The 26,014-nt window shown below is 37.9% G+C and overlaps 1 protein-coding gene across 1 annotated transcript in view; it reads left to right on the forward strand.

Annotated features, from left to right (window-relative positions):
• The first annotated feature begins 1,728 nt into the window (after positions 1-1,728).
• SRFBP1 (serum response factor binding protein 1) overlaps positions 1,729-26,014 on the forward strand; it is a 67,105-nt gene continuing 42,819 nt past the window's right edge. Inside the window, exons 1-3 of the mRNA XM_044263626.1 lie at positions 1,729-1,904; positions 13,640-13,728; positions 14,747-14,819. Coding sequence (XP_044119561.1) covers positions 1,869-1,904; positions 13,640-13,728; positions 14,747-14,819 — 198 coding nt within the window. The 5' untranslated portion in view covers positions 1,729-1,868. The remainder of the gene's footprint in view (positions 1,905-13,639; positions 13,729-14,746; positions 14,820-26,014) is intronic.

The following is a 26,014-nucleotide window of genomic DNA, read 5'->3' on the forward strand; positions in this document are numbered from 1 at the left end:
AGTTGAAGAAGCCATTACAGTCCAGAAGCTCAGCTTTAAGAAGGAGAGGTAAATGAATAAGAAGACAATTACAATTCAGTGTATGGCTTGTTAGTGGCAAAACTACTTTTGTGCAACATTATTCAAATAGGAAGTCAACTATCAAGGCATTTGTGCCCAAATCACACCTTAAACTAAAAGAATCCCAACCCAAATGCAAGTATGATTTGAAGTAATTTGACTACAGAATCACAACTTAGGAAAATGGGCTCTGGGTATGACTGATAGAGGCTCATAATGAGGCCTAGCTTAAATGTTCTTTCATCAGTCCTGAAATTATTCATTTTATCTGTGAATCTGAGTTTTGTATGTGAAGTCCAGAGAGACAATGAAACTTGTTTCAAGGGTCCAGTCTCAGGTCATTTTTGGCCCTGCCTCCTACATCCTCCACTTGAGTACTCTGCCTTCTTATTTTCTAGTCTTTGCCCAGCAATTGCTGACATCTTGTTCCAAAACACGCATCCACACTGAGTCCTGGGGTGCAGGGCCCCGGTTCCTGTAAGGGTCTGCAGTAGACCCACCCATATCCCTGTGCTTGAGAGAACACATTAAATACCAAATAAAAACACATGGCATGTCAAGAGACACCATGGAAGAAAAAAAAAAGAAAGAAAACTCTTTCCTACTTTTTGAGTGAGGGGTCTTGCAATTTCACTTTGAACTGGGCTCTGCAGATTTGTGTCACCAATCCCGCAGTCCTGTGGCAGTGGCTGGCCCCAGCTGGACAACTACTGGTGAGACACCTGGCTTCTTGGAAGTCAATTTCCCCATCTGTAAAATAAGAATAATTCCTATGTCCTTACATTTCTGTGAATATCTTGGGAGATAATTCATGCAGAGCTTCTGTCCAGACTTTGATCCATTTTAACTATCAACACTACCTGGTGTTGACTATTAATTAGAAGATTACCTAATGCAGATTTACTCCCGAATATCTCCTCTGCCTACAGGCTAATACTTCAAAACAGCTATTCCCATAGGCAGTTGCAAATGTGCCTTAAACGTTTTTGCTTTAAAGGTTCTACTTTTTCATCTTGGTTTTCCCTTATTTTTTAAAGATTTTATTTATTTATTTATTTGACAGGGATCACAAGTAGGCAGAGAGGGAAGCAGGCTCCCTGACCAGCGGAGAGCCTGACACTGGGCTGGATCCCAGGACTCTGAGATCATGACCTGAGCCAAAGGCAGAGGTGTTTACCCCCACTGAGCCACCCAGGAGCCTCCTTAGTTTTTCTTTAAATTTAAACATTGATTACCTAAATTTAAACCTTATTACATTGTGCAGAAAAAAATATGTTCGTGCTTCAGCTACAAAGGAAGCCTAGAGGGAAAAAGCTGTATCCAACAAGGGCTGCTTGTTAAAAGCACAGAAATCTTCACAAACGCTAGATTAAAAATTCAGAGCAAAATTTGGTCACTCAATTCTACTTTCCTAAAAAGCCCCTTTCCTAAAAGGGCTTTCACCTCCCCACTGGCACACAAAAACATGGTCCTTACAGAGCCGGGCCACGCCTACAAACGAGTATAATAAAACCAGAATCTTAAAGAACTTCTAAACTCGGCAACAGCTACAGGGCGCCCTCCGGGCCACCTGCCCGCGCCGGGTTTTCACAGGAACGCGCGGTTCCAGCCGGTTAACACTCTCCTCCGGAAGTTGTTCTCACTCACTTCCGTTCTCGATCTCCCTATTGCTCAAGCATCGGCCCGAACGCGCCGCGGATGAGTTTTGGGACACAAAGGCAGCCGTAGAGGGGCGTGGTGACGGAGCCGCGATTTTCCGGTTCACGTGCCTGCTGCCGCTGCTGCCGCGGGATCTTTTCAGACGCACCATGGAGCAGCCGGGGACTCTCAACCTCAATAACGAGGTAGGCGCCGAGGCATGGGGGAACCTGTGGGGCTACCCTTCAGGACCGCCACAATGGCTTCTGTGGGTCTTTCTGACAAGCCCGTGGTGTCCTGAGGGCGAGGGTGGGGAGTGCGGCTGGGGCAGCTTCTGGGTGGGCCCGGGCGGCTTTCCCGGAACTCGGAGCCTGGCCACAGTGACTTCGCCTCACGGCTCCCAGGTGGCTGCAGCAAAACACCTGTTTCTGGTCCTCGGGCCGCGTGAATTTTTATGTGTGGGATGTTGGGAAGATCATGTAATCTTAATATTCAGTGCCCTCGTCTGTAGAACGAAGCTTCTGAGAGTAGCTTCTTTGCAAGGTTGTTGTGAGATTTAAGTTAATTGGAATATGGGAAGCTTTTGCACAGCGCCAGACCGCTAATAAATTCTCTACGCGTTTCCTGCCTTTTGTTGGTTGCCGGAGGTGAAGCGGAGGGGTTGAGAGCTCTTTACTAAGGGACTGCTCATCTTCAGTGCGGTCGTGTCGCTTCTAAGGACGTACGCCCGCGTTTCTTACTCCAGCTACTCTCCCATTTCTTCCTTCCATGGACGCAAAGTTTTTAGAAAGAGTTGTTCATACTTTCCCCTCCCTAATGCCTCTTCTCTCCTTCTTTCTTAAATTCGGTCTGAAATCAGGTGTTTCCCCTTATCACTGCTAGCAAAGTGTCGGTGTCACTAGGGTACCATTTCTGCCTCTGTCCCCTTTCCACTTTGTGGTTCTGTTTACGGAAGTCATTAGACGCCTGAAGACTTAAAGTAAGCTGAAAAAGCAAGAATCAGATGAGGACCTCGCAGCTACTGCAAAGGAAGTTCTTTATCTTCTTTATTCAGTGGCTTTTCAAGTGTTTGCCATGACCAAGACATACTGTTCATGTTGTACAGTTGTGTGTAGACCTACTTTCTGATTCCAAGCAACCTATGCTCTGATGGAAAAGGGTAGGCAACACCCACCGATGGTACAGAATCATGCCGGGAAAAACAAGGAGTGAAGAAAGGTTGCCAAAGAAGGCAAAATAAAGTGATTGCTCTGTCTTTAAGGATCTTACACTTAATTGCAGTCAGTGATTTAGTGGAGGAATAGAAAGCATTCCAGACAGGGACTGGAAGGAGGAGATGGTAAGAGGAAATCCCTTGGGTGGTATAGGGCTAGATAACTCTCCATTGATGAGAACTTCTGGGATTCAGTAGAAAATGAAACTAAATGATATTACTGCCTTAGTGCCAAGGTGATTAGTCTGAATTTCACTTGAAAGTGGAGTACAGAATATAGAGAACGGGGGAATTCTGAAGTTTTTTAACATATGCGCGTCAACACAGATTGTGTGCTACTTCCAGAAAACACTTGGTGGGCTTTTTCTCATTAGTTTGCCTAGAACGTAAAATACAGCTTCTTTGGAGTGAATCCTTGGGCATTCTTTGAAATACGAGGGAGCGTCCTATTCAATTTTGGAATTGCCGTGAGAGTACTAATGAGAATCCTTTAGCCCTCTTCACTTGCGGTGTTTTCTTTTCCCACTTAGCTAATTCTCAGTCCTCTTTTTAAAGCAGTTAAAATTTGATCTTTAGGAATTCCTCACAAATTCACCTCAGTCTGGGTTGCATGTCTGTTCTTTGTGCAACCACTTTGTACTCTTTTTTTTTTTTTAAGATTTTATTTATTTATTTATTTGACAGAAATCACAAGTAGGCAGAGAGGCAGTGGGGGGAGGGGCAGGCTCCCTGCTGAGCAGAGAGCCCAATGCAGGCCTTGATCCAAGGACCCTGAGATCATGACCAGAGCTGAAGGCAGAGGCTTAACTGAGCCACCCACGCGCCCCACTTTCTACTCGTGAAACATTTGTCTACCTCTTTCTCTCTACCAATGTATGTATCTCTCTACCAATGTATGTGCTCCATGATAATGTTTTCTGGCAACTAGATGAGCTTATCAAATTAGGAAGTGTATATATCCCATGTTAAAGTAAATCTTACACATTCTCATATGAAGGTAGGGAAAGGACAGCAAAAGTGGAAATGATGGAAGGTGTTATAATGGGAGAAAAATGTCTACAAAGGGAAAAACAAATATAGATTTGTCTACATAAAAACTGCGAAACGTCCCCAAATTTAAAAAAGACAGCCAATTAGAAAGAAATATATAGCAAATATGACAGATAAGTGGCAAATGTCATTACTATAAGATAGTAATTAAGAGAAACTGCCTCTTAGAACATTGGTAAAAGAAATGAATTAACAACTTCTCCAAGGAAGAAATGTATCTGCAAAAAAGTTCACATTCACTGTTTCCTCCACCTGTCTTTTTAAACTTTTGCTCAGTATCATATCCTCAATACTGATGTGTTCAGTAAGAAACTTGAGAAACTTTAGCCATCATTTTTATGATCCTTCATAACTTAAATTAGCTCTCCTTAACTGGGATTTAGGAATTCTGGGATCCTGTAACTACCTGATATTATGTGTAAATTGGTGTTTGTGTGTGTGTGTGCCTCTTGGGGGAAAAGAGCCCATAGGTTTCATCAGATCCTCAAACATTTATAAACCTCTGATATTACCTTTGGAATATTGGTGCTCATTATCTGTGCTGATTTTTAATTATGGCTTTTTCTTTTAAATAGTTCTGTGGCCATCTACTTTATAGCATATTTAATTTCCCAAAATGTCTGTTTTGAACATAAAAAGCCTGCCTGCACAGGCACCTATTACGTTGTGCTAATTTTCAGTATCTTTTACCTTTAATATTTTTATTCTTCTCGAAAAATTTCCAAGGAGAAAACCTGACATTTATAGATGACTTCCTGATTCTAAGTTTTTAAAGTAACATTTGTTCTTGAGTATATAAAATCTTACCTTTCTAATTTTGCCTTTATTTTTCTTAAAAAAAAAAAATCATGTTTTACTTCACCTTATGATTATTTATTGCATTTTCTTATTTTGACCAGTACTTTACATGGACTTTGAAGTGAGAATATTTAACTGACTTATAGCATGTTCCCTAGTCTCAAGCATGGGATCTTGTTTATAGGTAGTAATGAGTAAATAGCATTGGGTAGATGAACTATGGACAGCTCATCTTGAGTTACTTTATGTTCACATGATGGAGGGAAATCTCCTAACTGTATGGTCTCTTTTTCTCCCTTTCTGTTAGAATTAGGGAAAGGATGCAGAATTGGAAACAACAGCACCGTAGCATCTAATAAATAAAGAATTTGTTAAACCAGAGCTGAATTTGCTCTAGTCATGTTTCGTTAGGCAGCAGTGAAATGCAAAATCAGCACTGGGGCATGAACCAGTCTAAACACGTACTTTAATTCTGTAGGAGGGCCAAGGACCTTTATATGAAACAGACATTGCTAATAGCAAATTACGAAGAAGCCCACTCACTTTCCACTTTCTATAAGATAGTGAAGGTAGAATCTAGAGTGCTGGAGAGGGTCACCTGGGTGGCTCAGTGGTTAAGCCTCTGCCTTTGGCTCAGGTCATGATCTCAGGGTCCTGGAATCGAGCCCCACATCGGGCTCTCTGCTCAGCAGGAAACCTGCTTCCCCCTCACTCTCTGCCTGCCTCTCTGACTACTTGTGATCTCTGTAAAATAAGTAAACAAAATCTTAAAAAATAAATAAATAAAGTGCCGGAGAGCAAAATGATTTGCCTCCACATACTGTAAAAGATAAGAATGTCAAGAACTATATTTTTGTGTGCTTTTGAAGTTACATAGCTCCTATTTCATAGTTGAGTGTGTAATACTTTTTAATATTTTTTCCCCCAAAGTAATAAATCAGGGTCTATCCGTAAGAAGAGAACCATTTTCTCTTTGATTGTTAAATTATTCTGGGAAGTTTTGCTAGGTGGCAGCATATGCTCAATAATGATTAAGTTGTAGTTAATCACCAAGCATTCTAGCCTTTTTTTTAAAAGGATTTTATTTATTTAGTTGACAAACAGAGATCACAAGTAGGCAGAGGCAGGCAGAGAGAAAGAGGGAGAAGCAGGCTTTTCGTCAAGCAGGGAGCCCAGTGTGGGGCTTGATCCCAGGACACTGAGATCATGACCTGAGCCCAAGGCAGAGGCTTAATCCACTGAGCCACCCAGGTGCCCCACATTCTAGCATTTTTAAATTGCTGCTCATCAAAAGTAAAAAAATATAAGTCAACAGTAAGTTATCATCCAAATGGTCAAATTAGAATCCTTCTCTATAATTAATACCACAATAATTAGTAATAAGTAATTATACAATAATTAATTTTGTCAACTATGATGTAGTTCAATCATATAAAAAATAATATAACAGGGACGCCTGGGTGGCGCAGTTGGTTGGACGACTGCCTTCGGCTCAGGGCGTGATCCTGGAGTCCCGGGATCGAGTCCCACATCAGGCTCCCAGCTCCATGGGGAGTCTGCTTCGCTCTCTGACCTTCTCCTCGCTCGTGCTCTCTCTCACTGTCTCTCTCTCTCTCAAATAAATAAATAAAATCTTTAAAAAAAAAAAAAAAAAATAATATAACAAATGTCCTTATGATCTACTTCTTGTATTTATCAAGTGTCAATATTTTGCTATATTGTAATGCTTAATTCCACCCACCTTCTGTCTCAGAAGTAATTCTTACTCATTCAGTGTAATTTTCTCATCCACAATTTTTTGTAATTTAGTAACATATATCAGCATCTATTATGTTATATATGCCCATAGTATTATAAATGCCCATGCATTTTTAAATGTGCATATGTTACTGTATTAATGGCAGTGTTATACCACAAGTATCATTATAAAAGTTACTTTTCAGGACACCAGGGTGGCTCAGTCCATTAAGCTTCAGACATTGGCTTAGGTCATGATCTTCGGGTGCTGCACTTGAGCCCCACATTGGACTCCACCTTCAGTGGGGAGTTGACTTGTCCCTCTACACCCCTTCTCCTCCTACATGTGTGCATGCTCTCTCTCTCAAGTAAGTCAATAAATGAAAGCTTTAAAAAAATCCTTAAAAGTTAGTTTTCACCACACAATTTTAGGGTTTTACTCATGATAATGCATGCATATCTCCTGCATTGATTCTAGAATACCACATTGCTTGTGCTTTATTTATATACATTATTGTGTCTCTTGTGCAGTGTTTTATAGGAACTCCGCAGTGAACAGTTTTATTCATGGTCCTTCCCTGTTGCTGGAGATATAGCTTCTGGGTGGATTCCTAGAAGTAGGAATTTTGTTAGATGTTGCCAGAGTTTCCCAGAAGGAGTATACCAATTTGTATTTCTCTCAGCAGTATGTGAAGAATGCCTGTTTTGTAACAGCCTCATGGACAGAATGTTGTCTTTTTCTTTTTTTTTTTTTTAATTCAACCGGATTGATGAGTAATAAGCAACTAGAAGTTTTAATGTACTCTAAGAAACTTAGGTACACTCAGGGGTTTTTTTTTAGCACTCTAAGCTAAAGGTCTTGAAAGAATTGTTTTCTAACAACTATGGGATTTTGTTAGAGATTAATTTAAATGCATGGCAGAGTCAGTTAATTACCAAAAATGGCTATCTAATTGACTGGCTCTTAGATGGTTAACTGTCAGTTCAAAGTAGTTTTTACTTTTGTCATTGGACCATAGTTTGCTCTCAGCTTCATAGATCAGAAACTTGCCATCCTTGTCACCCCCAAAACATAGCTCATTCTTTCAAAGTCAAATTCACATTAACCATAGCTTATAAGAGACTATAAAAATGAGGAAGCTAGTTTATTAAATATATCTAATGTAACACAGTAATGCTCACATTGTAAAATATTCTTTTACTGAATACTGATCTATCTTAACTCCTTGAAATGTAGAACCATAGAAAGGGGTTTTAGTTATATAGTTCGTTGTTGGGCTGTGATACATTTGTCCTCATAATTGAGTTACTCCAGTACAAACTGGATTTCTCATCTCTGAACTGGGGAATAGTTCTTACTCAAAAGGCTTGAATCAGACACTGCCAGCTTTTGCTCTTTCCTGTGTTTATATTGACCCTTCCCCAGGTGCCCACATGGTCTTTTCCCAAGCAGGTATATTAGCTTTCCACTTAATTTAGATATGATCATATTTTTGTACTGTCTACCCAAGAGGTAATCCAGGTTACATTACTGGGTTGAGATTTTACCCTTACAGAGGGCATCTGCTTGTGTAGGTTCTCAATGACCCCTCACTTTCAGCACATGTGTTGTGTGTCTGTGTGTCTTTTTCTTCTGCTCTTATAGATTAAATGCATTATTTTGCTACTTGGAAGCCCTCAGCTTGTGTTTGGCAGTCTTACTAATGATTTGAGATTTGTCCTTCATTTTCTTTCTTCAAACTCTTCCCTTTCACTTTTTTTCATTTTGTTTCTTTGTCAGCACATTTCATTCCGTTATACTTCTGTTTTCTCCTTGCTGTCTTTCTCTTTCCCTCCTTCCTTCCTTCCCAGACAGCATCCTACCCTTTTCACATTTCTAACAATGGTAGTTCTCTTTGCTTTTGGTTGGGAAACCAAAGCACATTGCCCTTAAGTAGTACATTGGCTTTCTGTCAGTATTGAATGTTTTGGGCCTTTTTGTTGACTTTTGGGTTTTCTGTCAACCTACTTCCTAATTCCTAAGTGCAAATGAATTTTGAATCCTAACTGAGAGGCTCTTGATACCTGTTTGTCAGTTTTGCAAAAATAAAGTTAAATGTTTGAAGAAAGGTAAGTGCTTGGGGTGAGCAGTGGTGAGAAAAATAAAATATTTCCATTGTTACATAAAATGAATGTACTTATTTTTCTAATATATTAAACTTAATCAAATATTCCTACTGCCTGCACACAAATACTGGAAAAGTCAAAAAGTTGAAAAGGATTTTTTTGGTTTTGGCATGGAACTACATACATAAAGCATTCCCTTTTCTTTTAGAATTCCCTTATGCAGTAATGACAAACATAGTACTTCTTAAATTGGAATTTTAAAATTGGAGTTTAGCTTTCCCATGATTGGAATGTAACTGAGGAACAACTCTGCTAACTGCAGTTTATTAGTTCAGTTCAGTTGACAGCACTTAACAAATATCATATCATCATCTTATGTACCTCTGGGCTACAGCTATTAGAAACAGTTGCTAATATATTTTAGTGCATACTTTATAACTCACTATTAATTTATCTCATAAGTGACCCTCAAGAAAAATGTGTTATAAATCCCCATTTTACTGCATATGAAGTGTAGCAGTTTTGGTACGTGGGTGGCTCAGTCAGTTAAGGTCTGTCTTCGGCTTAGGTCATGATCTTGGTGTCCTAGGATTGAACCCTATGTCTGGCTCCCTGCTCAGCAGAGATCCTGCTTCTCTCCCTGCTTGTGTGCTCAAGCTGTCTCTCTCTCTTTCTGTCAAATAAATAATTTTTTTTAAATGTTACAGTTTGTTTGTTTTTTTTCCAGTTAAAATCTAGTCTGAATGGCTTTTTACTATGCAAGTATGAATTTTTTTTTCCTAAACCAAACTTCAAAATAAATTCCAAACAGGTTAGTATATCTGGTAGGAAAGAAACCTGATCACTCTGCACTTTGTTAATATATTAGGCATTTGAAAAAGTGAATGAACAAGTGAGTGTTACAATCTTTCTGGTCATTTATTTAACAAATACTTATTGAAAACTCATACTGTACCATCACTATGTTAGGTGTAATGTTGAGTAAAACCAGACACTTGACCTTCATGGAATTTATAACCTATTGGGAAGAAGACACATCAGATTGTATTCAGATTACAAATAAAATGTTTAACTTAAAATAAATGTCATGACAAGTTCTAGAAGCACTTCTAAGTACTTATAAAAGGGAGTTTTAACACTGTCTGAAGACAGAAAGATTTCACTGAGCAATGGCATTTGATCCAAAATCAGAAGGATGAGATGATAGAGTGGTAAAGAGCATTCCTACCAGAGAGAACAGCAAGTGTAAAGACTTGGTGGTAGGTGGAAGCATGGTGGAGATAAAGGATTAAAAGTAGGCCCATGTGGCCATCCTAAGACAAACTGCAAACAAAGAGAATTACGTAAAGGTCTGTCATCAGATCTGTGTATTAAAAAATGTATTCTAGGCACCTTGTGGTTCAGTTACCAAAAGCGTCTGCTTTTGGCGCAGATCATAATCCTGGAGTACTGGGATTGAGTCTTGAATTGGGCTCCCTGCCTACTGGGGAGTCTGCTTCTCACTCTCCCTCTGGTGCGTGTGTGCACACTTGCTCTCTTTCTCTCTCTTTCTGTCAAATAAATAAAATCTTAGAAAAAAAGTATTCTGAGTTGTGAATAACTGGTTGGAGAGGGGCAAGGATGGATGTAGACAAACCAGTTACCAGTAACCCACCCAAGAGAACGAGGAGGTCAAGGTAGGGGGAAAAGTGGTACAATTTGGGATATAATTGGAGGTAAAATTGACACAACTTGGTAACAGATTGATTGTGAGGGATTTAGAAAAGAAAGCTACTTAAAATGAGCCCTAGGTTTATAATTGAACAAAAGGATTGTTCTTTTCCCTGAAATATAAATAACAAAAAAGGAATCCATTTGGGAGTGAAGAACATGGGTTCAAGTGTGTGTGGTAGATGATTTTAAGCCTGCTGAAAAGGAAATACCAAGTAGACAGTGGCACATTTAGGTCTGGAGCTAAAAGAGAGTCTTAGGTGAAGGCAAGAAATTATTGAGTCATCTTGTTTAGGAGGTAAATTACAATATACACAGGTAAGATCACTTAGGTCTAAAAAGTATGTTGTGAAAAGAAGAGTTGGCTTAGGACTGCCTTTGAACGTAAAACTGGCTAGGGGTGGAGGAGTCTTCAAAGAAGAGCAAGGTAGAGTGACTAGAGAGGATGGAGGAAATCCTGGAGAGTATTCTAAGTGTTCCTTAGAAGGAGAAGAGGTCAACAGTGTCAAATGCTGCTGAGATTGCAAGTAAAGTGAAGCCTGAAAAATTCCTGTTGGATTTGAGGGACTTTTAGAAATCATTGATGTCTTTTGTAATAGCTTTTAGTGGACTGATGAGAATGGAAATCCAACGGGATTATGTGGTAAGTAGAAATGGAGTTAGGGAGTTTGAGCCTCTCTGAAAGCTTGGCTCTGAGGCAGTTGTAGAGAGAGGGTACTCCTAGTGATCTTCATAGTGAGAATGTTTGTCTTGTCTCTAGTGAAAATGAGTTAAGCATGATTAAAAATCAATAGAAACAACCACGTAAGAGATCGACAGTGCAAGAGTAAAGGGGTAGTGTGTAGTAAGGGTTCTAAGAAAGCAGAAAAGGTGAGATCCAAAATACAACTAGAAGATGAATGTCACACATTGGGTAGGAGAATAGGTTAATAGAGGAGAGTAGGTGATACAAGTAAATTTGCATTCATTGTAGTGGAAAGATGATGGTTCCCCTTTGATGTTCATTTTCTCCATAAAATTGGAAAAGAGAGAAGAGGAAGGTCAGGTGTTTTATTTTTATTTTTATTTTTTTCCCAAGGTCAGGTGTTTTAGAAGGCAGGCACAGGTTTAAAGTAGTCATAGAAGAAATTGAACAAAAAAATATAATAGGTTTCCTAAGAGCCTATTTCGTGGTAGTTATAATGAATTTAATGTAGATAGAATGTCTCAAGTATTTCCCAGCTCTTGCAGGCTGCATTAAAGAACTCAGGATGAGGGGTTCCTGGGTGGCTCAGTTCGTTGGGTGGCTGATACTTGGTTTCAGCTCAGGTCATGATGTCAGGATCCTGAGATTGAGCCCCTCATCTGGCTCTGTCCTTAGCACAGAGTGTGCTTGAGGATCCTCTCTCTTCTCCTGCCCCTCTCCCTGCTGGCTTTCTCTCTAAAATAAATAAATGAATCTTCGGGGGGGGGGGGGCAAAAAAAAACCCTCAGGATGATTATTTCATCCAGGATTAGCTAGAGTAATTGCTAACAGGAAGGATAGGACAGTTTAAGGTATTAGCAAGTATTGATCATGTACATAAACTGAATAAAAGGAAAATGGAAAAGAACACGACCAATCATTTGAGAGAAAGTATGGGGTCAGTGAACTATTGGTCCCAGTGAAGTAAAAAATGGTGGTGGTGTGTTAAGTTGAACAAGGAAATAGGCATTTTGATCTCAATGTAGACTATTTAAATTAATGGTTATAAAAATGGATCCCTGCCCGGAGCTCCTGGGCCTCAAGCCACAGCCAGCACCACCACCCAAAACCCCGGTGGTCCCCAGCTCACTGCAGCCCTACGACCCCTTCCAGGATGGCTCTGTCAAAACCAATTCTGTCCTTACTCTGCTGATTAAAACTGGAAATAAAAGATGCTTTAAGAAGCACGCAAATAATTCACCAAAAAAAAAAAAAAAAAAAATGGATCCCTTATGAGTGATAACAAGGACTACAGTGTTACCTTGGATGTGGGTGCTGAGACTGAATAGATAAGACCATGAAGACAGGAAGTCAACAAGTGAGGATATGATAATGGATAGGTTTTATTACATGGACATCTATGTCACTCACAATGGCGGGAAAAGTTAGGATGGAGGTAAATTGTAAGCTGATTGACAGTATCTTCACTGAATAAGGGGGTGAAATAGACTGAGGGTAAGAGACAGGGTTATAGCCAAATGCAAGAGCCTTGAAGGAACAGGATGATGTTGATGTTGCTATTTTGGCGAGGAGAATTTGAGGGATTATATGTGCCAGACACTCTAGCAATGCTCAGAAAAAATGATTTCGGTACCACAAGGTCCCGTCCTCTAGGAGTGCCCAGACTATAAAAGAAGTTGGCTATGTGAGCAGTCAGGGAGACTAGATAGATAGTAAGATAGATACTGCCTGTAAAGTATAGTGGGAGTGTGAAGGTTGGATAGATACTGCCTGTAAAGTATAATGGGAGTGTGAAGGTTGGAGGAGTTATCTCCATCTGAAGAAGTCACTGGAAGACTTCTCAGGAATATCTTAATCTGAATTTTATATGGTCCTTAAAGTGGAGAAGGGGAAGAACATTCTAGGAGGAAGGATGAGATATTTGACTAGTAATAGCAACAGACAAAATATAAACTCAAAATGATAGCATCCTGATGTACTAAGTACTGTTATAATATGTAGTTCTTCATCATTCGAATATTTCCATTTTTTGGACAGTCTTTCTGGGGTTTTTTGGTCTCAGAGTTCAGCACTGTTGTCTAACAGGATGATTTAAAGCATCTGTCAGTGTGCTTGCGTGTACGCATGCACCCTGGTGTTTTTCACATCTCTTTTAAAGTTAGGCTTGAAATTTATTACTAGAAACAAATGGAAGGGTTGCTGTATAAATAAGTAAAATATTATCACTTTCACACATTTGCTTTTGGTAACATAAACGTTCAGTAAATTCCTGCCATTATGGGTAAAGCTCTGTTTTAAATTGCAAGGGTACAAAGATGAATGTGATACTCTCTCATCGCAGTTCCCTGCAATCGTTTATTATGTTCAGGCACAAAATATAAGTGCACTATTAAAATACTAATCACTGAGAGTGCTGTGACCTTTTAAAAAAATCATAGCTTGTTTCTCTTAAGTCTTCAGACACATTTTTAGAATGTTGATTTACTCTCTTACAGAAGAAGTTTGGTTTCATCAAACTGAATATGGTTGAAAATTTGGTTAAAGTGATTAGACTTAACCTGTTAATATTAAGACTCAAAATAAAGTGATTTTCATCTCAAATTAAGAGAGAACCTTTCTAATTTTGGTTTTATTCCTCAAAGGTTGTGAAGATGAGAAAAGAAGTGAAGAGAATCCGGGTGTTGGTTATCCGAAAACTTGTCAGAAGTGTTGGCAGACTGAAGTCAAAAAAGTTAGTCACTTGAAGTCATGGTCCTATGACTCATAGAATGTCAGAAGTTGTTTTTATTCAGTATTTACAAAATTTGAGGGTGGGACCAGGAGGAATAATTATCTTACTCATATAACACTTTTTTTTTTAATATGGAGAGAGGATCTGAGTGGGTTACAGTGTGCTATGTCAGCATGTCCTTGCATAGTTTGGGCCACATTTGCTTAAAAATCACAATGAATTATTCTGTTTTTTCAGAACTCTCCTTCTGGCCTTTTCAGAATGAAAGTCCTTCAGAATTATTTATGTATTTTATGTTATTGGAAGTTATTTTAAGATGTTGAAAATACTGTAATAAATCTAGTAATACCTTGAATAAGTTAGAAAGATTTTATATCAGTTTATTCCTTAAATTGCTAAATCATTGGAAATCTTCATTACCTTGTGGAAGTGTTTATGAAAACATTATGTTCCATCTATTTTTAATAATATTTTGTAATTTCCTTATCACTAGGATTAGAGTAAGCATGTTGTAGCTTTTACACTTTTCAGCATACTTAGTTTTCACATATATTTTGTTCCTGATAAATTTCTTGTTTTATCATAAATAACCTTTCTCTCTGATATAATCAGATATTTCTTTTTAGGTATTCCTTTAGTTCCAGAGAACAAAATTTTATTTAATAAAATTACATCTGACCTTTAACTATAGCTTATGAAGTTACATTAAATGCAGTGTGCCATTAAGCAGTTGATTAAAATCTATTATTTGGCTATCCATTAAGGGATTAGAAGGCCCGCTGTGTCTCAATAGTAATCATCATTAATATAATGCCAGGTAATGCTTCTGTGTGCCAAAAACTTGGGTTTGTTGATGGAATTGGTGTTGGACAGTGGGGTTGTTCAAGGCAGTGCAGGATGACAGTGTTTGTTATTTACACATTATGCTTTTCTAAAAGAAATGAAGAGACTTTTAATTATGATTGGACTCTAAAATACATGCTTTTCCTGGCTGTATATTTTCATGTATTTTTTACAGGGGTACCGAAGATGCACTGTTAAAAAACCAGAGGCGGGCACAACGACTGCTTGAAGAAATTCATGCTATGAAGGTAGGCCTTGTGTGGGTGTGTATACATAGGTGTGTTTCCGTGTCTCCTCTTAGCTGTGTGTGTGTGTTTGTGTGTGTGTGTGTGTGTGTGGTGTGTTAGTTATTTGAATATTATTGCCAGTTGACTAAGATTTAATTTTATGGATCTGTTTGGTGAAGAATGTAGCACTTTTAGAAAATTGTAATATGTTTAAGCTTGCATTTTCTTCTATGTCTTTTACTGAATTTGTTGAAGCTCTAGAATAATTTACATGGAAACTATGCCAAACTAAACTCATCTGTGTTTAATAATGCCTCATGCCTGAGATTTTTATTTTTACTCTAACTTCATACATAAAAAGTCTACGTTAAGTTCGAGAATGAAAGCATTCTTGCTATTTGGTAATGCGGACGGTGATATTGGTGGCTGACATCATGCTTTTCCTACTGCCAACTCAATAAATTTTTGTGTGGTGGTGTCAGAGTTTTATTCAGCTCTGTAGTAACTTGAAATAAAATTAGTGCTGGACCAAAAAGATCCATATTTTTGTTTCTTTCAGCCAGACTCTTCACTAGCATAATTTTTAGGTCTTCTCACTGCTCTTACTTTGTGGAAACTTTCATTTACCAAATGACATACTATTAAATGTCTGGGAGACTGTTTTATTGCAGAACTTAAAAACAACATTTGGTACCAGCAATTACCTTAATTGCAGGGTCATTTTGCATGTATGTTTAACTATTACATTTTGGTATAACTTCCAAGTTTTGAGATAGATAAAAGGGCAAGAGAATTCCCTAACAGTATTTTAATTGGGTTAGATCATCAAAGCTTCTCACCATTTTTTTCCATTGGAAGGGATGATGCAGTATTTTATAGGACAAAGTTATCACAGTTAATCTGAGTAGAAATAGAGGTGGACATGATTCTTCGTTTGAGTTTTTTGTTGCGTCTTTTTGTTTTATGTTCACAGGTCTGCAAAATTCGCAGAATCCATTCGATGTATCTTTTCTTTCTCAAAGATTTAATCCCCTTTTATCTAGTCATTCAGTCAAAATATTTGTGAGTCCTTATTATTGTTTGTGTCAGTATGGATCACACATGATGTGGGCTTTTTCATGTACCTTTTTTTCTGTGAAATTCCTCTGAGAAACACAACCTTTATAGAGATTTCTGTTTTGAGTGTAGCACTGAGGTAGAAAATTACGATTTATCCCATTTTTTCTTTCACTTTCTCTTAACCAAGGTCCTTCCTTAATTACATTCCTTACCTAAAATTTTCCCTGTAATTTCTTCTGAATAGTCATTTTTGCAGTCCTAAATTATTCATATGCTTTGAACTACTGTGTAACTGCTGATTTTCTCTTACCCTAGAAAGAATATATTATATACAATAAGCCTATATACAAAGTATGAAGAGTTTGAAGTTAAAATATATTTGTTACCTTTCTATAGCTCTTTATAGTGAATTTAATTTAATTCGAAGGAAAGTCCTGTTTGATCTGTATGTGAAAGTTGTTTACTCTTATTCTTAAACCTCATCAGCAACAGGAAAGCAGGCTGAATGATAATTCAAGTTTATAGGTTCACAAGATTGCAGTGTTGTGACCTTGTTTGTTTGTTTGTTTTCCTAGTTGACTATGATTATTTAAGACCATTATGGGATTATTGCCTCATAGAAAGCTAAAATTTGTAACCTGTATATTCCTTGCATTTAAAATTAATAGTATATATATGTGTATATATATACTTTGAATTCTTTTTAGTAGTGATGTAGATTGGATACTTTTATATCAACTTCTTTCATAGTGCTATTTAAAAACTGGATCACATTTAAATGTAAAGCCCAGAATAAAAAGTATACTAAAAAGACAGTACACTTTTCTTACATTTGAAATTTTATTTCTCATTCATGATTCTTTTACAAAATTAAGCTGCTTTTCTAGAAGAATCAAATGCATAGAGGATTTTTGAAAATTGAAAGGTCATTTGTGATTTCTTAAGTGTTCATCATCTACATGGGAGTATCAAAGAAATAGTCACAAACAGAGCAGTCTCAAATAAATTTGGAGAAGAACCTCTATTTATTTGTTTTTCTAGATGATTTTTTTCTTTGGCCCATATACCACTACATTTTTATAGAGTTGTTCATGACATATTGTTCTATACTTGTTTTCTATGATAATAGGGTATTTTGTTGCAGGCTGACTTCCTCAAGAAGAAAACCTGAGATATTTTTAGAAATGGGAGTTGGTGTTTTCTGACCAAGAAAAAAAATGCCCTGATCTTTACGATACTATAAAATCATAGGTTCTAATTTTATAGACTGTAATGTATGAATACCAAGTCTTTGCTGCCTTTTCTAATAGTATTCATGCTTTTTACTTTGATGTTAGTGTAAATACTGTCTTCCTAAACAGTTTTTTTTTCTTTGGAAATTAATGTAGCTTATCAACTTTTACTGATTCCTTTTAGCTACAGAAGGAGATGGTAAAATTGAGATATACACTGAAGTCAATCTAAATGTTCAAGAAATTCCTTCTTAAATAGTAAATAAAATGGCTGGCTTTTACTAAGCATTTACTATGTGCCAGGTAGTATATTGTGTGTTTTATATTCACTATCTTGGCAAGTTGGTATCATTCTTGTCCCAATCTTACAAAATACGAAAATACAAAAACAGAAATACAAAATACAAATATGAAATAGAAACTTCTTAGAGAAGTCAAACAGCTTTCCCAAGGTCAAATAGTTACTGGGTGGTGGGCTTCCAAATAGATTATGAAGTGAATGTAACTAACTACTTAATTGTGCTGCTTCAGTAAGGCAAGAATTTCCTAAAATGTACCTAGATTCTAATGTCCTAGAGATTGGATGAGAGAATATAATAATAAACAGGATACTTGTCCTCTAGGGGACAAAGGCCTAGAGATTTACAACAGGTTTTCAAATTCTTTAATTCCTCGCAACTAAGTATATTCAGTTACCTCTCTCTGCTTACTTTTCCTTATTTATTCCTCACCGAGTCTATTACTCTTCCATATGTTGGTTTTCCTGTGCACTGAGAGTGTATGGGTTCTGTGAGACCTTGCTCTGCCTGCTACCCTTACATCTCTATTTTAAATCTTCCTAATTTTGTTTCCATCTTCCTTTCTTTTGATGTGCTCAGATCTCCTACTCAAAGCAAACTTTGAGCTTGCGTCAGCTGTTAGGATTGTCTGCTCTCATGCTCCTTCATAACCTATTTCTAAGTAGTTCGCATTAGTGGAGTACAAATAGGAAAAACGGTTTAGGTTATGATAATATTTATATCCCGTCATTTGAATTTCACCCCAACTCTGTAAATTACACAGATTCTTATTTCACAGGACATGTTTAGAAGAGTTCTGGGCGGTCGGGGTACCAGGTGGTGGGTATAATAGAGGGCACAGACTGCATGGAGCACTGGGTGTGGTGAAAAAAATAATGATACTGTTATGCTGAAAAAAAAAATTAATTAAAAAAAATTAAAATAAAAACAAAAAAAAAAGAAGAGTTCTGGGCTGCATATAACCACTGGGTTATATGTTTATCATCATATATTTTCATATATTAATTAACATTTTGTGCATTTCTGGTTGTATTTGCTTTTTAAAAATTTGCTGAGAAATTTCTCTGTAATTTCATATACTTTTGGTTGTTTTCTCCTATGAATACCATAGGGTAAAAGATGCCTTATTTTTCCTGGAAGGATACTGTGCTAGTTAGTTGTATCAAATTTACAGTTAGTTCACTTATCCTACTAAACTAACAGTATTAAGTTCATCCTAGATCATAATTGTTTTTGACAGTTTCATCTTTTGCCTGTATGCCAATACAGAAAATCAAATCAGACACATATTAGAGATCTTACCTACAGTCCAGCTTTGCTGATAGTTTCAGGGCTCTGCTGTGAAATGCACGTGAAGCAAGGAGAGAGATCCAGGAATCTGGTTGATGTCCTTTTTACATCAGACAGGCACTTTCTGGGCAAGAGTAAATGATTAGGTCTCTAAATGAGGAAGTGCAGTTATTTTCATAGCAAATAGCATTTAGGTTTTGAAACTTCTCCATTCTGTTCCCCAGGGTTAGATGGCTTAAATGATTTTCTCTGGAGGGTCATGCCTCATAAGTCTGCAGATTTTTAAGTTTGTTTACTGTAGGCATCCTTACAAGGGACAGCTTCCTAAGAGCATTTTTCAGATAAGGACTTTCCTCCTAATAAAAATCATTAGTCAGTTCACCAGGAGGACCAGTTAACAACATTTTTTTTTTTAAGATTTCATTTATTTATTTGACACAGAGAGAGATCGCAAGTAGGCAGAGAGGCAGGCAGAGAGAGAGGGGGAAGCAGGCTCCCTGCTGAGCAGAGAGCCCAATGCAGGGCTTGACCCCAGGATCCTGAGATCATGACCTGTGCCGAAGGCAGAGGTTTTAACCCACTGAGCCACCCAGGCGCCCCAAGATTTGTATTTTTAATATAGCATATACTTTCCAAGTTTTATGATTGTTGCTGGGGCAAGTGAGAGACAATGGGGTTAATTGTATGATCTGTTAGTATCTTAGTCTCATACCCAGAAAAGGAAGCTTGCAAAGTTGGAATTAACTGCAAGTAGCCAAGGAAAGAGGCCTGACCACCCCAAGACACTGTAGATTTAGATCTTAGCAAGATGAGGAAGAATAAGTCAAAGAGTTTGAAAAAGTGTAGCCAGAAGAAGAAAAAGAGCCCAGAAAGTGTAATGTCTAGGAAACCAAGAGACTGTTTCAAGAAGGGAGTGACGAACTAGGTGGCTTTGGTGGTGGTAGTGTTTTCAAAGGTAGCAGTATTATTTTCTTTTTTTTTTTTTTAAAGATTTTTATTTATTTATCAAAGGGGGAGGAGAGAGCGAGCACAGGCAGACAGAATGGCAGGCAGAGGCAGAGGGAGAAGCAGGCTCCCTGCTGAGCAAGGAGCCCAATGTGGGACTCAATCCCAGGACGCTGGGATCATGACCTGAGCCGAAGGCAGCTGCTTAACCAACTGAGCCACCCAGGCGTCCCAAAGGTAGCAGTATTATTTTCAATGGGCAAACCCCTTTCTTTGATCATAATGATTGACGGTTTTTTAAAGTTGTAGTTCCTCTGTGCCCTCGCCTCATTGCAGAACTGTGCTGAAAGGACCAAAATGGTTTTTGTTCTTACGCATTTGATCTTAAGCATGCCTTCCCTCCTCCCCATCCCCATCCTGTTTCTTATCACTAAGAAGGTGTCTGACAAATGCTGAAGGCTCAATTTGTTTCAAAGTACTGTTTTCTTTCTTCGTCTCTAAAACCTAAAAGCTGCAGACAGTGGTCCAAGTACAGAAGAGGTGTAATATTTCTCTTACTCGTCTACTTCCCAGATTCCATGAGCATATATGCATTGTGATCTTTTATGGCTGTAGGATCCTCAAGAATCCATACTATGACTTAGAAGTCCCTTTCATAAATCTCTACTCTTTATTTAGATTTTTTTTCTCTAGTGCATTCAAGAAATCAGGTAGTAAATAATTAATTGAAACCTTTAAGTTATCTTTAAAGATGCCCAGTAGAAACTCAGCATGGTATTTTTACCAAGAGGGAGACAAGTAATGCCCTTCTCTGGAAGAGTGGAGTCATCGAGGTACCCAGGAGAGTGGTACCACCTGCATGACTATTGAATTTTTTTCCTTTATTTCTACTTGTCCTATCACATTTTCTCTTCTCTTTTCTCTCCGTCTTCACTTTTCTCTACTATAGTTACTGGTAATACCTATTTTGGTGGATACTTTATTAAATTAAATTAAGTTATTTATTTATTTATTTATTTAATAATTATTAAATTAATAGCTCATACAACAGGTGAAGGGATAGACTGAGCAATGTAAAAATCAGTGGCCCTTAGACTAAGATGAATCTAAAAAATATATCTTGTTGGAGAGGACATCCTGACTTGGACAGGCAGTCTTACTCACTTTGGTGGGCATAAAAGGTCATATGCCCTTTGACGCTGACATTTGACAAAATGTCTAATGTGTTTACTCTATCTTTTAATTGCAAAGCTAAGCTACAGTTGACAAGTTTTTATATATTATTATAATATTACTTACACTTCCTAAATTCTTACTTTACTTATTTATTTTGTTACTTATTTATTTTGTATTTTTGGTAGAGTAAGGCCCTTCTAGACATTTACCCCTTCAGCATCTAGCATTTAGTAATGTTAATAATTGTTTTCAATACGATCTTCCTTGTATTTTGGTATTTTAAGAGTGAGATGTGGTGAAACTCTCTAAGGTTTAAGTCTTTGTTTCTTCGGAAACTAACCCTAGACTGATATTTTTATTCTTACTGGTTGCCGGGGGTGGGGAGGGATGTGGGGGATGGGCTGGTTTTGCCTTTCCCCTTCTATTCAAGGCCAATCCCTCTTGATTTGCCATGTTCCTTCCTTTTGCCCCTTTTATTACTTATGCCTTATCTCACTGATAGCTTCAGACTTTTTCTTAATGTGGGTGTTCCTCAGCTGATAAACTTGTTTAGTTTGTGCCTGAACACCCATCATCCTCCTTTAACTGACTCTCACTGTCTCCTTTTCCTTACTGGAATAGCTTCTTTGTTCCTAATAGTATAGCCACTGCGATCTTGACTTCCTCATTTGCCATTCCCTTCGCAAGGCTGAGTTTAGCTCCTCCCTACCTGTTCATCAATATCCTTGAATAGGATTAACTCTGACCAGGATTAACACCTGCTGGTGTTCCCCTTCAGTTAGTTCTTTAGCTTCTCACACTGTACTCTCCATTCTGGCCACTCACAAGTTTAACTACTATCACTATTCTGGACACTAATCTCTCTCTGAGGCAGATCTTTCCCATAAGATGTGCGCTCTTAGATTTAGCTCCACTTCTGTGTTTGCGCATGCACCTGAAACTGAACATTTTTACCTGACTCACTCAGCTAAGCTGCAGAGGACTGTAGGGTTTCTTAAGTCTAAGTGCAAGAACTCAGTTTAACCTTGCCTGGGCATGGTTGGGATGTAGAGAGCTCTCAGAAACTTAGCTGGTTTGTGTAGGTGTTTCCTTCTTGCTCCTTTTCTCTTCATTTTGTGCTCCTCTCTGCTTTTCTTTAGTTTCCACCCCAGCCCCTCTTCTCCCTCTCTTTCTCTCCAGCTCCCCAGAGAGCTTTCACTCCCTAGATGTGTCTAGGGCCACCTTACAGTGGCAGCCTTGACTCTGTAATTCTCGCATCTTCTGTTCAAGGGAAGAACCTGTGCTGGTTGAAGTCCTCAGCCCGTCCTGGATTAATGTCCATCACCGGTCTACCACCTGGGGTGCTGGCTGTATGGTACAATAGAGAAGAGATAGTGAATGAGCAGTTATTCTGAAAGATACCAGTATCTGAGTATTGGCCCTAACATTTTATAACTCACCACGACCCTCTTTTTCACATGGTCTTTTCTTCACTTCCTGGTTTTGGTTTTGACACTATTTATCTAGTTTCCTAACCCAGAAAACTAGGAATCACTTTGCATTCCCTTCTTCCTTAGCTACATGCTACTCCAAAATCTTGTTTGCCAAATCTATTAATTCTCTCTTCTAAATATGTAACCACGTATAGTTTAGGTGCTGTTTCTTTTTAACATGGATCTGATCAGGAGTCCCTCTGGCATGGCATACAAAGCCCTGTGTGATCTGTACTCTGGCTCCTCCCCTCTACTTCTCTCTTCATCAACCACATACTTTCTGTGCCAGCCATACTGAACCCCAGACATATCAGCCTATTTCCTGCCTCCTTGCTTGATCAGGCTTTTTATATATGTCTATCACGTAAACAAAGACTTACTCTCTACTTCAACCCTTATAAGTTACTTGCTTTTGGAAACTTTCCCTCATACCATCACTCTGACCCCAGACTTGTTCTCCGCCTCCTCTGAGCAGTCCCTTACCTTGCATCAATTTCTTCTGTCATATAGCAGTCTCCTTTCATGCCATTCCTTCCTACTATTTAGACCTTCTTTAGAAAGTTGGTGGTTTTACTCAAGTCTCTGTCCCCGGCACTTAGTAATGTGTCAGGTACATAGTGGATGTTGTCTAGCTAGCTGACTGAGTGAATTTTAAGCAATTTTTATTTTGTTTTATTTTTTACTTTTATTGGCCTTATTTAGAAGAGCAAGGTTATGGGGCACCTGGGTGGCTCAGTCGGTTAAACTTCTGCCGGGACCTGGGATTGAGCCCCGAATCGGCAAAGCCTGCTTTTCCCTCTCTCTCTGCCTGCTGCTCCCCCTGCTTGTGTGCTCCCTTTCTTTCTCTCAAATAAATAAATAAAATCTTAAAAAAAAAAAAAGAATGTCGAGGTTGCTCTGCATCTCCACAGATAAGTAGACTACTAGACTACTGACCCGTGACTGACTGAGAAGAGTCTAAAACCAGTCATCATTTTTAATGTTAAATGTCAGCAACTGAAGATGAATAGGCTCTTCATTTCACACTCACCTTAGCCATTGCTCTTAGACCATTTGCCTTCTAATTTAATTTTTTTAAAGGCAGAACTCTTACTGCTTCTAAAGCAGAGTAGGATGCCCAGATTTAATAGCCTTCTGTACTCAACTTTTGACATTTGAAACGATAAACAGGAAGTCCTAGCAGTATTTTAGAAGATCAGTATATACTGCTCTCCTCACACTCATGAAACAGCATTTAGAAACAGATCATCACATAGGAATTTCAGTTTGCTTCCCAGCATGTGGTTTCTGTGGCTTTAAGCCAGCATTCTGAATAAGTTATATTCCTGAAGCCCTTAACGGTATTGCATTATTAAGCTGTGTTGATATGAAGATATTTTATCAAGTCTCTGGTAGCCTTAAAATACTTTCATCTTTTCAGTAAGAGCATTTGTGGCAGAGGAAAGTAGTACCCATCCTCGCTTTGAACCTGTGTGCTTCTGTGTGAAAACAAAGGATGAGTAAGAAGTCCTGATTGGCCCAAGTGATGAAAATGTGATTAGCATTTACTGATTCATTACATACACCTAATTTTAAAATAAAAAACTGACTTTGGAATTGCTTCAGTTGAGATCAGCCTAGTTCAAAGAGAAGTGAATGTGTAAACAGGATTGAGGGGTAGGAAGTAAAAGAAGAGTATCACATGGCCTTTTAAAAAATATTTTGTATTTTTTTTGTATTGTTTTTATTTAATTTTTTAAGTTTTGTAATTCTGGAAATTTGAACTTAAACCTTGGCAGAACATTCCTACTAACTGTGAAAGTACCCAAAGCCCTTTTCAACTATTAATTTTAAAAATTTGGACAGCCAATACCACTATCATAATTCCAGTACAAAATAATGTGGTGTTTGAGAAAAGAGGCAAATATTACAACATACTTTGTTGGAAATCCACAGTGGGAGAGAACAGGCCCTAGGGAAAACAGCAATAACAACAGTAAATAACTGGTCTTGCAAAATAGGATTTTCTTTTTTATTTAACTGAATGTCACCTGAATTTTGGTTAAATGGAGACAAATTACATTGAAACATTTACAGTTATTAACTTGAACACATAGCCTACATTATTAGATTCCTGTTGTAGTGGAACCCATGTATGCTTTCTGTTCTTTCCTGTATGTTGGAATAGCTAGTATTAGTGTTGAGGCTACTCAAAGAATTATTTCTTGATAACAAAGCTTAACAATTTCTGTTAAGGCTCAGTATATTAAAATAGAACTTGTGGGTTTGGGTTTAGTACCCAGTAAAAATTATTCTACTGTTCATCAAAATCTACAATAGCATCCTAGTTTATCCATGGTCTTCTTAAAATCCATAAACTTTTCAACCAGAAAAGAAAAACAAGAAGTTAGAAGTGAAAAAAAAAAATTTAGGAATTTCCAGAACAGCTATTATAAATTATTATATGCTCAGGTTAGTTAAATACATTTTAATTTAGAACCTACTGCTATGTATATAGATAAATCAGTTTCTCCTGTTAGGGAACATACTGTTCTGTGGGAAACAAACAACAAGCATATGAATCTGTTTAGTATTATAACCACATAGTGGTAGAAACCCAGGACGGGATCAGTTAGTATAATTACTTATAGGACTTAGGGAAGACCTTAGTGAATGGGGGATACTGAATTGCGGCTCTAGGAATAGGTATGATTCTGCTTTGGAAAAGGCAGTCTCCGTAAAGAGAGCACACCAAGAACAAAGCATACAGGTCTGAAAGTACATAGTGTGATTGGGAAGGAGAGCTCAATTCTCTTTTCTTTTATGGTATATAGCATATTGAACTGTGATTATTTCTTTATATGTCACCTTTTTTGAGAATATGGTATTACCCAGTGCTAGTGCATTAATTGGCAAAAAGCAGACGTTCAGCTAATATTTTCTTGGTAAATTAATAGCCTGGGTGGAATATGGTATGAATGGAATCACAAACAGTTGACGATAGTGACCAAAATGGTAAATGAAATTAGACTTGAAAGCCTTTTAGGAAATGTAGATGGTCAAAGGTTTTTGAGTCATCATATTTGTTTTCTGGCAAGGTAAATCTGAAGGACTGTGGAAGATTGATTTAGAGGGGAAAAGGCAAGATAACTAGATAGGAAGCAGTGACTGACTTAATTTTTTCCTGCACGTTTATTAAACTTGTGTTTATGGCAGGTCGTATGCCATATGTCTCGTTGTTCCTGCTCTGCAAAAATCTGACAGTATCAGAGAAAGAAGCTGGTATACACAGTTTTAAAAAGAAACTGGTTTTAGCTAGTAATCAGGGAAGGTTTCCTGGGAAGAGTGACCAGTTTAATAAAAAATATTAATGTTATTTACCAAATTGAGTATTTCCTTTTCATTTTCTAGTTGTATTCCAGTTAGATAGCAGGATACAATGCAACAACTTCACATCCCAGACTTACATATTATTTCTAGCCCAAGGAAATTCAACCTCGTATCTTAGAACACTGCTGCTCATAAACAACTTAATAATAATCTTCCCGGTTGTTGAGCGCCTCCTCTGTGTAAGACACTTGGCTGCAGCCTACTCTTATTCTTCCTAATCTGCATAGGAGCTCTCCAAGGTTCCTCTTTAGCTCCGTTTTACTGATGTGCAAACTGGGGGTTTAAGGGATAATGGCTTTGCTTAAAGTCACATACCCTTGATCGATAAAACCAGAATTTAGTGCAAATCTGTCTGAATCAATGGTCCATATTCT

Source organism: Neovison vison, chromosome 1 (genome assembly GCF_020171115.1).
Source record: "Neovison vison isolate M4711 chromosome 1, ASM_NN_V1, whole genome shotgun sequence".
Classification (NCBI taxonomy): Eukaryota; Metazoa; Chordata; class Mammalia; order Carnivora; family Mustelidae; genus Neogale; species Neogale vison.